Source organism: Chiloscyllium plagiosum, chromosome 4 (assembly GCF_004010195.1).
Source record: "Chiloscyllium plagiosum isolate BGI_BamShark_2017 chromosome 4, ASM401019v2, whole genome shotgun sequence".
NCBI lineage: Eukaryota > Metazoa > Chordata > Chondrichthyes > Orectolobiformes > Hemiscylliidae > Chiloscyllium > Chiloscyllium plagiosum.
The window spans coordinates 14,773,908-14,789,336 of NC_057713.1; the positions used below are offsets into that span (position 1 = coordinate 14,773,908).

The following is a 15,429-nucleotide window of genomic DNA, read 5'->3' on the forward strand; positions in this document are numbered from 1 at the left end:
TCTGAAACTAACTCTGCTGGGTTGGCCAAGTGCTCAGGATGCCTGAAATTCGACTAAGAAAGCAAATCATCTTCACCCAGCTCAAGGCAGGCATTCAAATAACAGAAACGCAAGGGAAGCTTTTTAAAAGAACCCCTCCAAAGGCTTCACTCAAAAAATGCATCAAACCATGGGAGACCCTCATTCAGAAGAAAACAATTTGATTGTCCCTCCTTATGAGGGACACATTCTTTGAGAACACCTCTTGGCAAGAGGATGTACAGAAAATAAACCAAAGAAAGGAATGCCAATGATCTCAAGGCCAAGGACTAATTACACCTCCTGGAAACATCTGCCGAATGTGTGGTCGGAGATGTGGCTCAAGGATCAGGTTCATCAGCCACACATGGAACAAACCCATGACCAATAACATACAATTAACTAGGTGGACAATCATACTCATGAGCAAGTGATTGCCGCCGCCAACAATAATGCAGTCATCCTACTGACACTCCTACATGGCTGTGAAACTTGGACTACATAGATGCAACCTCAAGGCCCTTAACAAATATCATCAATGCTGATTTTCCACATTAGCAGGGAGGACAGGCATACTAACATCCATCTCCTTGAAGGAGCAAACTGCACCAGAATCGAGGCCATTATCATTCAAAACCAACTCCACGTGCTTAGAATTCCAGAGTTCTGACTGTCATAGCAAATCATCATCTCCCAGCTCAGAGAAGATACTTGAATAAGATAAGGAAAAAGGAAGCTTTTCAAAGATAACTTTAAGGCTTGCCTCAAAAAATACAACTAAGAGATCAATGCAAAGGAGGCTCTTGTCCAGAAGAAACCAACTAGGATAAGCTCCTGTGTGAAGGAACACTATTGGCAAGAGGAAGTACAGAAAATGAACTTGAAATGGAGTGCCATCAATTTCAAGGCCAATTTCCACCTCCTAGAAACATCTGCCAAATGTGTGGTTGGAAGGCAGCTTTCAAATCAGACTCATCAGCTACGCAAGGACCCACAGTGACATGGAATTTCCAAAATGAACAATCATCGCATGAGTGATTGCCAACGATAATGAGTTCAGAACCTCATGTTAACGTTCATGGGTTCAAATCCAATCATGGCAGACGGTGAAAGTTGAACACAGCAGAAATTTGGAATAAAAATCTAGCCTAATAGCAACCATGTAACAACAGTCAAATATCATAAAAACCCATCTGGTTCATAATGCATTTAAGGAAGGAAATCGGCTGTCCTTCCCTGATCTCGTCTATGAGTGACTCCAGATCCACAATAATATGGTTAACTCTTAACTACCCTCAGGACAATGAGGAAAACAAGTATTTAATGCTCGCAGAATCACGAATGCTCACATCTCAAACAAATTTTTAAAAACCCTTCAGCTGTGACAAAGTACCTAAGCTGACAGTTCAAATAGTTAATCCAATAGACTACTGAGTTTGCACATCATTTTTGATAAGATATTCCTCATCTAGAGGTAGCTAGAAATAATTTGTTTATGAAATAAGGACAAGCCATAAAAACTCAGTAGGTCTGACATCATCAATGAAGAGACTCAAAGCTAATTCTGTTTCTTTCTCCACAGTTGCTGACAGATCTGTTGAGTTTCTCCAGCACTACATTTTATTTCAGATTTCCAGCATTCGCAGGACTTTGCTTTTACAATTTGTTAATGCTCACCTGTAACTTTCCCGAACACACTTATCTGCAGCTACATAGTCATTCCTATGTAGATGAACCAAGACTTGTGCAATTGTTTTCTAGAGGAAAAAAAAATAATATTGTTAAAAACTTATTACTGCAACATAAACATGAAGTAAGTGCTTTTAAAAGTTTTCATTTCCCTTAGTAAAATATATTATAAACAAGTCATCTACAAGTTGAGACTTCTTAGAAAAATGTGAGCTCTTAAAAAAGTTATGCACTTTTCATCACACATATTTTTATTACAAATAAAACCCGCATTGTGTTAATGCAGTAAAAAATACTGTCTAACACCAAATTCAAAACAGGTTGACATGAATTTTGTGGTAGTAATGACAGTGGAATTTTAAGTGTATACATTGGTTAAACATAGAAATTCAGAAGTTGCTTTTGGTGATTCTGTGCTACTCTACAGAGCTGCTGAGATTCCTTCTCCCAGATTTTAATCAAGTAGAAAACACTGAACTTGAGAAAACCTACCCCTTTTGCTATTGGTCTCACTTGAAAAATGATTTTTTTCCCCAATGGCATACTGAACTCCTAACTATTGCTGAACTATTCTACTAGCTTTTTAAATGTTCGTGGAATTTCACATTTTCTATTTTAATTAAAAATCATTTGCATCACACAAGTGTTAGGCAATGACTTTCTCTAACAAGAGAGAATCCAGATATCTCTGCTTTAATTGCTGAATTGACTTTCAACATACTGGGTGTTACCAGTTCAATTTCTGATCAATCATATAAATACTGTGTATACAAGAGCAGGTTAGAAGCTATGAGTTCATCAGTGAGTAACTCACCTCCTGACTCCCCAATGCTTGCTTACCATCTACAAGGCATAGTTAGGAGTTGATGGAACACTCTCCACTTGCCTTGAAGTAGCTCCAACAAATGCTCCAACAAAACTCAAGAACTCAAATTTGCTAGTACAAACTTTGAGTACTGATGAAAACATTTTGTCAAAACTTTTCATTTTGCACTCATCAGGATTTTGCAAGAATATCTCTGTAAAGTGGAACAATACTTTATACTGTACGAGAAGAGAGTGTTGATTAACTTTAATGGACACTAATTTGTCGAGGCATTATCATGGAAAATGTACCAATTGGATAAAGACTGACATTTAGCAGCCAAGTTGTGATTAAATTTAAATCAGGCACATTAACTCTGAGAATGGCTGTCACCTATTTTGTTAAGCTGAAGCACACACAATGTGCATTTATGATCTTTCTATCTGCAAAGAACAGGTTCCAGTGTATTAATATATGCAGCTTCCAGTATGCAAAATAGCACCACCCTATGAACCGGACTGATAATCTAAAATTAGTTGCCACACTAATTTTATTTTACACATTCATAATTATTACAAATTTTGTTCAATCAAGTTTGATTTTCTTTTAAGATTTAGATTTTATTGTCACGTGTATTCAAGTACAGGAGTATAGTGAAAAGTGTATAATGTGTCCACACAACACACCATCTTAGGTACAAAGGTACCTCGGTACAAACAAAACTTAGGTACAAAGTAATAAAAGATACAAAGTTTTAAAAAGTTTAGCTAGCGCAAGCTAGTTGCACCCAGTCAGTTGCTCACCTCTTTCAATCAACCAAAGGGTTACCCTATTGGATACAATTTGTCTACATTCCTTAACCTTGTCTTGTTAAGCAGTACCTAGGGATTAAGGTTGACTTTACTTCACTCCAATGTTGTGGGTTCTGAGATTACTGAATTGGATTGCAAACCTTGCCACAGGTGGAGCAGGTGATCTTTGCTGAAACAGATGAGTGGTATGCTCACGATGTTGCATACTCTTAGCATCATACTGTCACTGAAACTTTCATATCAATTTATCTATAGGCAAAACATCTTTTTTTGATTTGATGACAGTGCTCTGTTATTCATGAACACCACTTCATAGCTGCATGGTAGCAGCGTGAAACAGCTAGCTTCAAATGTTGCACAAATTTTGAGATTCTTTATTCTTCCAGGGTAACCTGAGATTAACTAGGAGTATTTTAGGACTGAATGTTGTAGCCTTAGTTTTGGACCTAACCAGGTCTACTATGTTCAATATTAAGTGTGATTCTAAAATACAGCCAGTTCTTGTGCAACTCCGCATTATAGAAAAATCGCACTTTAGAAACAGCACGTAAAATGTGATTCTAAAATACAGCCAGTTCTTGTGCAACTCCGCATTATAGAAAAATCGCACTTTAGAAACAGCACGTAAAGTGTGATTCTAAAATACAGCCAGTTCTTGTGCAACTCCGCATTATAGAAACATCGCACTTTAGAAACAGCATGTAAAGTGTTGACAATGTAATCACATTACAGCCAACAACATTTTAAAAGTTCTTGCTTTAGAAAGTGTCCCCAATTCGTCAATCGCATTACAGCAAATTCGTTTTAGCAAAACGCACGTCATAGCAGAACAACCTATAGGATTATTAGCAAATGTTGTTCCAGAGTATGCTAAGAATTACTCTGGCAACTAATTTAAGATAATCAATCAGGCTCTCAGTGTGGCACACTTACACTACTGAAAACTACATGTAGTAATGCACAAGACCTGTACAATGCAGACAGCCAGAATAAGTACAAGCCTGATTCAGTTTAGTCAACTTCAGTCGTTCTTTGGTTCTGTACTTGATTTTCACAGTTTTATGCTCAATCCTATACAATGAAACATCGTCTCTGTTGCAACACTGGATAATCTAAGGCCAAATCCAGCACATTACAGCACAGTAAACGAAACTACTTCATCCTTGAGATCAATCTAAAATATTGTTCTCATTTCTCACACACTAACATGCAAAATAGAAGCAGGAATAAGCCACTTGACCTGCAAATCTGCTCCATCATTCAATAAGATTGTGGCTGACCTAATTACTTCACATTCCCAGCTACCACCAAAACTCTTTCACCACCTTGCTCATTGAGCGTCTATCTACCTTCAATATTCAAACTTTTGCTACACCCTTTTGTTAAATTTGGAGATTATAATTTATGGACTCCAGTTACTGATCAATGAATACTTCAATATTAAAAAACCAAAACAGAAGTTGCTGGAAAAGCTCAGCACGTCTGGCAGCATCTATGAATAAAAATCAGAGTTAATGTTTTGGGTCCAGTTATCCTTCCTCGGAACATTCTGAGGAAGGGTCACCAGACCTGAAATCTTAACTCTGATTTTTCTTCACAAATGCTGCCAGGCCTGCTGAGCTTTTCCAGCAGCTTTTGCTTTTGTTCCTGATTTACAGCATCTGCTGTTCTTTCAGCTTTTATTCAATATTTTTTTAAAATTCTGCTTTGAAGGAAATTAATGTCAAAAACTCAAGCATGAGAAAAAGAATTCTCATCTGTCTTAAATGGATGACTCCATATTTTAAAATAATGATGCTTAGTTCGAGATTCTTCCATGAGGAAACACCTTTTTTAGATCTATCCTGTCATGGCCCCTCAGATCTATATTTCAATCAAGTTTCCTCTTATGCTTTTAAACAGTGAATGCAAACCCAGCTTGTCCATCCTTGCCTCTACGATAGCCTGCTCATTCCAGGTAGTAGTCCAGTTAAACCTTCTTTGAACTGCATACAATGCATTTATCTCCATCTTTAATTCTGAAGGCCAATACTGTGCATAGTAATCAAAATGTGGTCTCACCAACGCCCTGTTTAACTGAAGGTTAACCACCCTCCTTGTGTATTCAATTCTCCTCACTACCAGCAACAACATTCTACAAGTTTTCCTATTAACCTTTTGTGACTCATGTACCACGACACCCAGGTTCCTCTGCATTTTAAGACCCTATGATGCTTAAGAGATCTGTAATCGTTTACTATTTAATATTATGCTTTTTTTTTAATTCCTCCTGTTAAAATGGTCAATTTTCCCACATTATATTCCATTTAGCTTGATAACTTACAGAATGTAAGGTTGTCAGATCTTTGTTAATTCACCTCACCTATCCAATCTCTTTGTAACCTCCTTATGTCTAATCTAATCTAAATCATATCCTCTTTACAAATTACTTCCACAGAAAAATTTTCTTAAGGTGCCTGAGCAAGACTGTAAAGTTAATACTAATTCATGGTGGTTTATGAGTGATTTGAGTTGTTAGATAACTCTGTTGGATTGATTAATTTCATACTAAACAGAAAGCTTTAATTCATCAAATGTATTTCAACAACAAAACCAATACTGCTAGAGAAAGCATTGTTCACCACCAGCTTCATTTGTTAGACCACTGAGTATAGGAGTTGGGATGTCATGTTGCAGCTGTACAGGACATTGGTGAGAACACTTTTGGAGAACTGTGTAAAATCCTGGTTGCCATGCTCTAGGAAAGGTATTACTAAATTGGAAAGGGTACAGAAAAGATTTACAAGACGTTACTGGGACTGGACAGTATGAGTTATAGGGAGAGGCTAGATAGGATGAGGCTTTTTTCCCTGGAACGTAGGAGGCTGAGGGTTGACCTTATAGGAGGTTTATAAAATCATGAGGGGCATAGATGAGATGATTAGCAAAAGTAAGGAAATTCAAAACTAGAGGGCACAGGTTTAAGGTGAGAAGGGACCAGAGGGGCAACTTTTTCTTACAGAGGGTGGCATACAAGGAATGAGCAGCCAGCAGAAGTGGTCGATGCAGGTACAGTTACAATATTTTAAAAATATTTGGGCAGGTGCATGAATAGGAAAGGTTTAGAGGGATATGGGCCAAATGCAGGCAAAAGGGGCTAGTTTAGTTTGGGAAAGCTGGTCAGCATGGATGAGTTTGACCAAAGGGTTTGTTTCTGTGCTATATGACTCTATAATTAATTAATTTTAATTGCATTTTGATTAAGCAGCACAATAGGTGTTATAGATTTTCCTTTCATTTTATTGTGTGGTGAATCAAGTGATTTCAAATTAGTGCCTAAATCAGGATTGAGTGAAAAAAATACATTAGGCTTAATTTTAAATTTTAAATGAATTCCTGATTATATTGTTCATCAGAAAGGGGAAATGTCAACTGTCAGCTAAAGATTTAAAGGAAAATTGCCAAATGTCAATGCAAAAACAAATCTTCTTTGGGTACCTTAAAACATGTAGGATAATTCTCAATTTCCTTATACATGTTCTTTTCCTTTTGAAGAGATGCTGCAGCTTCATCAAGCCTTAAAAATAGGAACAAGAAACACTTTAACAGCAGTTTTAAGGCATTTCCACAAACAGACTTCATTATGGCAATAAAATATTTATTTAAAATACCAACAATCAACAACTATTTATTTTATATATAGATGGAACCCTCAACATGTCTATCGTGGCCAATGCATTTGAAAAGACAATGTTAAACAAGCACAAAACTGTGATCCAATCATCTACTGACAAGTCAGTCTTCAAAGCCATTTCACAACACAAGACTATTTTGGATATAGTAAATGCAAATACTTTAAAACTAAGAACACTAACAGCAGAGGAGAAACATATATAGGTAATTCTGAATCATGTTGGACAGAATCATAGCATTCAAGGAAAAGGTTCTATTTACAGAAATTCAAAGTCACAGCTGGGATGATGTAGGGAGGACAGCTAAGAAAAAGAATACACGGCCCTCTTGTGGTATAGAGGTAGTGTCCCTATTCCTGGACCAGGAGGCATGTGTTCAAGTCCTGTCTGCTCCAGAGGTGTACAATAATATCTGAACAGGTTAATTAGAAAAATAGGTAAAATTAAATAAAAACAAAAAATGAACACAAGTGGCACAACCAAAGCTGAAGGCAATCATTTCCCAGGCAACTTTCTGTACAAAACCTATTTCTACATGTGAATTTAAGTGCTCTGGGACACAAAGTCTTTCATTAACAGAAGTCACTAGAGCATTTGATAAGATGCCACACATTAGGCTATTTAATCAGGGCCCATAGTGTTAGAGGCTATACCTCAGCAAGGATAGAGGATTGCCTAACTAATAGAAATTAAGAGATTTGAGATAAGGGAGTCATTTTCAAGATAGGAGAAAGTGAGGTCTGCAAATGGCAACCTGTAACTAGCGGAGCGTCACAGGAATCAGTGCTGTGGCTTACAATTATTCACAACTGATATAAGTAACTCGGATGAGGAAAGTGAATATATTATGGCTAAGTATGCAGGTGTGACAAACATAAGTAGGAAGGCAAATTCCGTAGATAACACAGAGGCTGCACAGGCAGAAAGATAGATTAAGTGAGTGGCAAAACTTTGGCAGATAGAATTTAATGTGGAAAAATGAGAGACTACGCATTGTTGCAAGAAGAGAGGAGCTGATTATTATTTAAATTGAGAAGGACTGCTGAAAGTGACAGAACAGAGGGATTTGTGAGGCCTTGTGAGTCTCAAAAAGCTAGCATTCAAATCCAAATAATAGGGAAGGTAACTGGAATATTGGCCATTATTTCAAAGGAAATGTAGTATAAAATTAAGGAGGTTTTTCTAAAACTATACGAGATACTAGTCAGACCAGAGCAGCATTCCATGAGTTTTGTGTCCCTGCTGGCATTGGAGGCAGTCCAGATGAAGTTCAGTCAGCTGGCATCAGATATGGTAGCAGACAAAAAAAAACTGCAGATGCTGGAATCCAAGGTAGACAAGCAGGAGCCTGGAAGAACACAGTAAGCTAGGCAGCATCAGGAGGTGGAGGTTAATGTTTTGAGTGCAACCCTTCGTCAGGAGGGTTACACCCAAAACATTGACTTCTCCACCTCCTGATGCTACCTGGTTTGCCATGTTCTTCCAGCTTCCTGTTTGTCTACATCAAGGGCTGACAGGTTAGGTAGGTTGGCCTGTACTCATTGAAATTTAGAAGAATGAGGGGACAATTTACCACTCAAGAATCTTCGTGACTTTACATGATGGATGCAGAAAGGTCGCTTCTCCTTAAGGGAGAGTCTTAGACCAGATGGCATAAACTCAGGATTAAGGGGTTGTATAATTAAAACAGAGATTAGGAGGAAATTTTTCTCGGATAGTAGTGAATATGTTGAATTCAGTACTGCAGACAGCTGTTGAAGCTTAAGTATATTAAAAGTTAAGATAACAAAATTTCAATCAGTCAAGGAAAATGCAACAAAGTGGAATTGAGAATTATCAGATCAGCCATGATCTCATGGTGGAGCACACTCAACAGGCTGTGGCCTACTTCTGCGCCTGTATCTTATGGAATCACTAGGTTAAAGACTGTCCAATATTAGATAATTAAAAATCATTTGAAATGCACAGCACTGAAAAAGGCCAAAATTTCCAACCAATCCACCCCAGCATTTAAGCTCCATGCACATATATTCACATCCTTCCTCAGAGTCATAGAGATGTACAGCACGGAAACAGACCCTTCGGCCCAACTCGTCCATGCCGACAGATATCCTAACCTAATCTATTTCCATTTGCCAGCACTTGGCCCATATCCCTCTATACCATTCGTATTCCTATACCTATCCAGATGCCTTTTAAATGTTGTAATTGTACCAACCTCCACGACTTCCTCTGGCAGCTCATCTATCCAAACTGTCAGCATAACCTTCCATTTCCCTCTCAATAAAATGCTTAGGTACAATATGTATATTTACTGATAAAACGGTTTCATCAACACATTGGAGGGAGACATGTTTAGGAACAGAAGTACTGTTTCATTAACTTTTCTTGATTTTAAGTCTGTAGGTAGCTGAATCTAATTTTCAGAAAGGCTGTTACCTGCGATCCCGAACTAGCAGCCGTGAAACTTTTCCAAGCAATTCAGCTGATTGGCGTAAACGCTCTTCATTCTACCAAACAATAACTCCATTGTTACAAAGTAAAGTCAACATTTTATAGTAAGCCATACAGCATACTTCACAACATTTCATAACTCAATAGTATATATGCAGACTTCCAAATCTTTTTTTAAAAATAACGTCCACATAAATTCTTGATGTTTCTAGGTAATTGGTATCATCTTTAAAGGAAAGATAAATCAATCATAGTTAAGGGAAAAAGTTAAACACTGCATTAGATCAAAGGAAACAGAACTGCATTAGATCAAAGGAAATTGCGTTAAGCCTCAGAACTGGGAGCAATTTAGATCCTAATATGATATTAAAGAGTTCATTTGCTCTGCTGACCTGCAAGAAAGTGAATGCCTCAGGGGTAGGGTGGTGTGTCTTTGTTTTATAGGTGGAATGTGGGAGGTTTACATTCTCATTCCCTTGTCATTCAGGGATGATTTACATTGTCATCATCACCTATTAAAAATTAATAAGAATATTATATAGTTGGAATTCTGACGACTCCTTGTAGTTAAAAAAAATACAATTCACACCAGATCTGTCCATTAAGGGATGATTTGCATTACATTATTTCTAGAGGTGATATTGTCACTGCATTGTATCTTGAGTGGCATATGACTGTGGGGGAGTGACTGGGGGTTTTCTTGTGGGCATTACTAACTGTGATATAAAGATTTTGTATAAAGGAAGGACTGCTTCCTTTGTTCAGAGAGAGCTTCCCTGGACATGCCTCACAAGCATGGTGAGGAGTGTTCAGGGTTTCTCCTAAGTTTGTATTGTACTGTTCTTAATAAAATGTGGTTGCTTGCTCACAGAAGTTGGTGTGTTGCAGTTGCATCAAGTGCGTAAGAACCTCAGGAAAAACTAACTTAACACAAGCAAAAGACCAAGAAACTGATTAGAAAAGGGAAAAGAGAATTTGAATGCAAGCTAGTAAAGATAAAAACCATGACTGTATGGTACTTGGAAGGAAAACAATTAACAAGGATAAATAGAGACCTGTTACAGGTGGGAACAGTAGAATTCATAATACAGGACAGGGAAATGGCAGAGAAACTGTAGAGTTAATTTGCATATTTCTTCATTGAAGATAATATAGAAAATATTTTGTAAATACGAGGCAACCAAGGGACAATTGCAACTGAAGAGTTAAAAGAAATTAGTATCAGTAAAGATGTAGCACTTGAAAAATTGACTGAATTGAGAGTAGATAAAACCCTGGACAGATGAGCTTCATCTCAGATTTTATTTAGTTGTTTATGGGCGACAAGCGTTGCTAAGCCAGTATTTATTACTGCCCATACAGCAGTTAAGAATCAAACACAATGCATTGAGATTGGAATCACATGTAGGTCAGACTAAGTAAGGGGGCCAAATTTCATTTCTAATGCACATTAGTGAACAAGGTGGGTATGTGGCAGTAGGCACATGGTCACCATGAAACTACCTTTTTATTCCATGTTTTTTATTGAATTGAAATTTCACCATTTGCCATGGTGGGATTCAAACCCATGTCTCCAGAATATTAGTCTGGGGGGCTCACGATTACAAGTCCACTATGTCACCACCTCCCCATGCTGAGAATGTTGAAGCTAACTGATACATTGATTAGTTTTTGAAATTTCAAGAAAGGTTCCTGCTGACTGGAAGGTATAATCCAACTATTTGTGAAAAAAAGGGAGCGTGGTGAACTACAGATATATTAGTCTGATATCAGCAGGAGGAAAATTGTAGAATTTAGAGAACTTGAGCATGTGCTTTGAAGTTTCTCCAAGGTGGAGGTGCGCTTTAAGAGGGGAAAATGTGCATTCCAGGCATCCCAAGTGACCTTCTTGGGCTACAGAGTCAACCAGACCAGGTTACATCCTTTGGAAGACAGACAGGGCAATGAAAGGTACCCCGGCCTCCATGTCTGTACCAGAGCTTACATCTTTCCTTCGGTTGGTAAATTACTGTGGCAAATTCATACGCAACCTGGCATTCATCCTGGCACCATTACCTCCGCTATCGAAAAAGAGTCAGCCTTGGAAATAATCCTGTAGTCAAGACTTAGACTTTAGGAAAGTGAAGAAACAGCTATCATAGTCTATGTGTTGGCACAATATGATCCCAAGCGAGAGCTGGTGCTGATATGCCATGCCCCTCCTACAATATCAGAGTAGTGTTGGCTCACCAGTGACCCAGCGGATAGTGAATACTTCCCAGACTTTGCTGATGCCAAAAGATGATTAACTCAGATAGAGAAGGAAGGTTTGGCGTTAATCTTTGATGTGAGAAAGTTTCACCAATACCTTTGCGGATGTAAATTTGTTATAGTAACCAATTACAAACCCTTACTAGAGCTACTTAAAGAGGACAGGGTTGTGCTGCCTATAACTTCAGGTCAAATTCAGCGGTGTGCTCCTATTCTGAGTGCATAAATTACAAGTTGGAACACTGTCCAGTATGTCAGGTTCCAAACGGTGGATTGTAATAGGGGACTCTCTGGTCTCGGGTACAGGCAAACGTTTTGCTGCCATGAGTGAGACTTTAGGATCATGTTTTGCCTCCTTGGTCAAGAACCAGGGTCAAGGATGTCTTGGAGAGGGTGTAGAATATTCTGAAAGGGAAAAGTGACCAGCAGGGGATAGTTGTCACATTGGTTCCAATGACATAGGTAAGGAAAGGAAAGAGGTTCTGCAGAAAGAATATAGGAAACTAGGTAGGAGGTTAAAATGTAGGTCATAGAAGATAATAATATCTGGACTACCAGTGCAATGCGCTAGTGAGAGTGGTAACTGGAGGATAGAGCAGCTAAATAAGTGGCTGAGGAGCTGGTGCAGGGATTCACATTTTTAAACCATTGGGATCTCTTCAGGGGTTGAAATAACCTGTATAAGAAGAATGGGTTCCACCTGAATTGGAAGGGGACTAATATCCTTGCGGGGAAACTTGCTAGTGTTACTTAGGAGGCTTTAAACTAATAAGAGCAGGGAGCGGAACCAAAGCAATAGTGAGAAAAGAGAAAAGGCTGAGGTTTGTTCAGCAGATAAGTAAGGCAGCATGGCAGAGAACGACATAAAACTGATAAATTAATCTGCATTTACTTCAATGCAAGAGGCCTGACAGGTAAGGCAGATGAATTTAGGGCATGGATGGGAACATGGGACTGGAGTTTCATAACCATTACAGAAATATGGCTCAGGGATGCACAGTTTGGCAGCTTAATGCTTCAGGATACAGATGCTATAGAAGATATAACATGATGCAAGAGAAAAGGGGAAGTGGCATTTTTGGTCAGGGAGAAAATTACAGCTGCACTTAGGGAGGATATTCCCGGGAGATCATCCAATAAAGTTATATGGATTTACATGCATTTGGAAAGGCAATGACTGATTTGGGATATGGCTTTGTGCATGGGAAATCATTTCTCACTAACTTGATTGAGTTTTTTTTTGAAGAGGTGACAAAGATGATCAAAGAATACAGAGAAGTAGATGTAGACTACATGAACTTCGGTAAAGCATTCAACAAGGTTCTGCATGATAGATTGATTAGTAAGGTTATATCACAATATATATTAATATTAAAATCACCTATAATTACTGTAGTGCCTTTGATACATGTATTTATTCTCTACTGATTTACTCGCCGACCCGACCCACCATGTGCCTACTATATACAGTCCTATAGATTGCTCCTACCAGTGTCTCCTTTCCCTGCAATACAGAGAAGAATGACAGAGTAGATGCTGAATCGAGAGTGTGGTGTTGGAAAAGCATAACCGATCGGACAGCATCCAAGGAGCAGGAGAGTCGATGTTTTGGGCATAAACCCTTTATCAGGAATCAGGTTTATGCCCAAAATGTCGATTCTCCTGCTCCTTGGATGCTGCCTGACCAGTTGTGCTTTTCCAGCACCACACTCTCGACTCAGCAACTACTCGAATCTGATCTCCAGCATCTGCAGTTCTTCAGGATAGATGCTGAGAAAATATCCCTGTTGTGAGGGATTAGAATTAGGACAGACTATTTAAAAATAAGGTGTTTGCCATTTAAAACGAATCCAGAAAATTATGTTCCCTTGCGAGGTTATTATTGTGTGAAATTCTCTTGAAAATGCAGTGGAGGAATGGTCTCTGAATAGTTTTAAGGCCAAGTTTGATAGTCCTTTGATTGGCAAAAGGGTCACACAGAGTAGGGAAAGTGGAGTTGAGGTCACAATCAGATCAGCCTGGACCTTATTACAAGACAGAGCAGACACAAGCTGTTGATTGGTCTACTCCTGCTCCTAATTTGTACATTCATCTGATGTTCTCTGAACTTATATTCTTATTGGACTGATTTCTAAACCAATTTTCTGTTGGTTCTAATGATAAACTGAAAAGCAACCAAGAAAATCATTTTTATAAATCAGCAAATAAATTACAGGATCCTTGGGTCCACAAATTACCTCAAACACTGAAGCAGCTTGTTGGTAAAGATCTACAGCTTTTTCCAAGTTTATGTTTTCAATCAGCCTGAAACATAAGAAAAACATTTTTTAAAGCCTGTAATCCGGAATTGCTTGTTAACCAGTTATTACCATATAATGTACAAAGATTGGCTAAACCTCAAAGCTACCAAGTGAACTTTGCTCATCATTTGGACTCTGACTTTAACCAATCTACAATTATTTTGCAGGTGACAGAAATGCCTGTTGAATATGAAGACTGGTGGAGTGGATGCTGTGGACAAGGAAATCCCCATTGTAATGGCATTAATTCAATGAATTTTTGAAAGGTTTTTTTTCCAAAGGGAATGTGGACGTCACTGTTTAGGCCAGCATTTATGAGCTACCTTTTTGAACCACCGCAGTCTTTGTAGTGCAGGAACACCACAAAGTGCTTTTAGGGAGGGAATTCCAGGCTGCTCTAATACTTCTTGGTGGTACAAGTTATAAGTGTGGTAGTGGCTGAATTAATTTTAGGGCAGAACAAAACAGAACAGTCTGCTCTTCTTCAAATAATGTGGGATCTTTTATCCTGGGAGTTGAAAGTGAAAATGTCCCTCAGTTTATCATCACATTCAAGAGACAGGAAACCCAATAATGAAACAACCCTTCAGTGCTGCACTGAAATGACAGTATAGACATTAGCTCAAGTTTGTGCAGTGAGTCACAAAGCACTGGCCTTCTGGCTCAAAGACAGATTTTATGTAGGAAAAATGGAAAGAGTCCAATTGCAATGATACAGATTTGGCAGAGATATTGAATAAATTTTCAGTTTTTAGTAAACAGTGATGGAATGGAGACTATACTTGTTAAACATGAGACTATAATTTATATCTATTTCACCCTGAGACTTGTCAATACTCAGTGATATTTGCATTGTTACAATTGCAGTTAGGTGAATGTTTTATAGAATGGTATGAGGTCTCCACAGTAAAATAAGCCTCATTACACACATAAAAAAGATAATTATTTGGAAGTAAAATATCTATACTGCACTAGTGTTGACCATTACTCCAAGTATGCTTCAAAATAATAGGTATGGACTCATTAAATACATTTAACTGCAAATATCCAAAATTTGTAATCTTTCACTCAAATGCCATCACCCAAATGTCATCAAATCTGTGTACTATAAATACATTTAAATTGTCAATTGTCATTTTAAATGTCTTACTTTCCAGCACGGTCCAGTGACATGGCAGCAGTATCAGGTGTTCCACTCTCTACAAACATCATGCTGGCTTTCTCAATAAACTGAACTGCTTCTGGTAACTTTTGCATTTCCTATTTTCAAAAAATATTCAATTACGCATGTGTATCTTTAGATCTTTGCATTAGCATAGGATATTTAACTTGTGGTTTATGGTCAGGTATCAATGGGTACAGTAGGACATTATTCAAAAGATGGGAAGAATAGTGAAATAACATGCATCCAATAACTGCAAGAGAAGAGC

The 15,429-nt window shown here is 38.1% G+C and overlaps 1 protein-coding gene across 1 annotated transcript in view; it reads right to left on the reverse strand.

Annotated features, from left to right (window-relative positions):
* napgb (N-ethylmaleimide-sensitive factor attachment protein, gamma b) overlaps positions 1-15,429 on the reverse strand; it is a 53,253-nt gene that overhangs the window by 16,096 nt on the left and 21,728 nt on the right. Inside the window, exons 6-10 of the mRNA XM_043687753.1 lie at positions 15,150-15,259; positions 13,937-14,003; positions 9,435-9,505; positions 6,802-6,880; positions 1,696-1,775 (exon numbers count right to left, since the gene is read on the reverse strand). Of these exons, the coding sequence (XP_043543688.1) occupies positions 1,696-1,775; positions 6,802-6,880; positions 9,435-9,505; positions 13,937-14,003; positions 15,150-15,259 (407 nt within the window). The remainder of the gene's footprint in view (positions 1-1,695; positions 1,776-6,801; positions 6,881-9,434; positions 9,506-13,936; positions 14,004-15,149; positions 15,260-15,429) is intronic.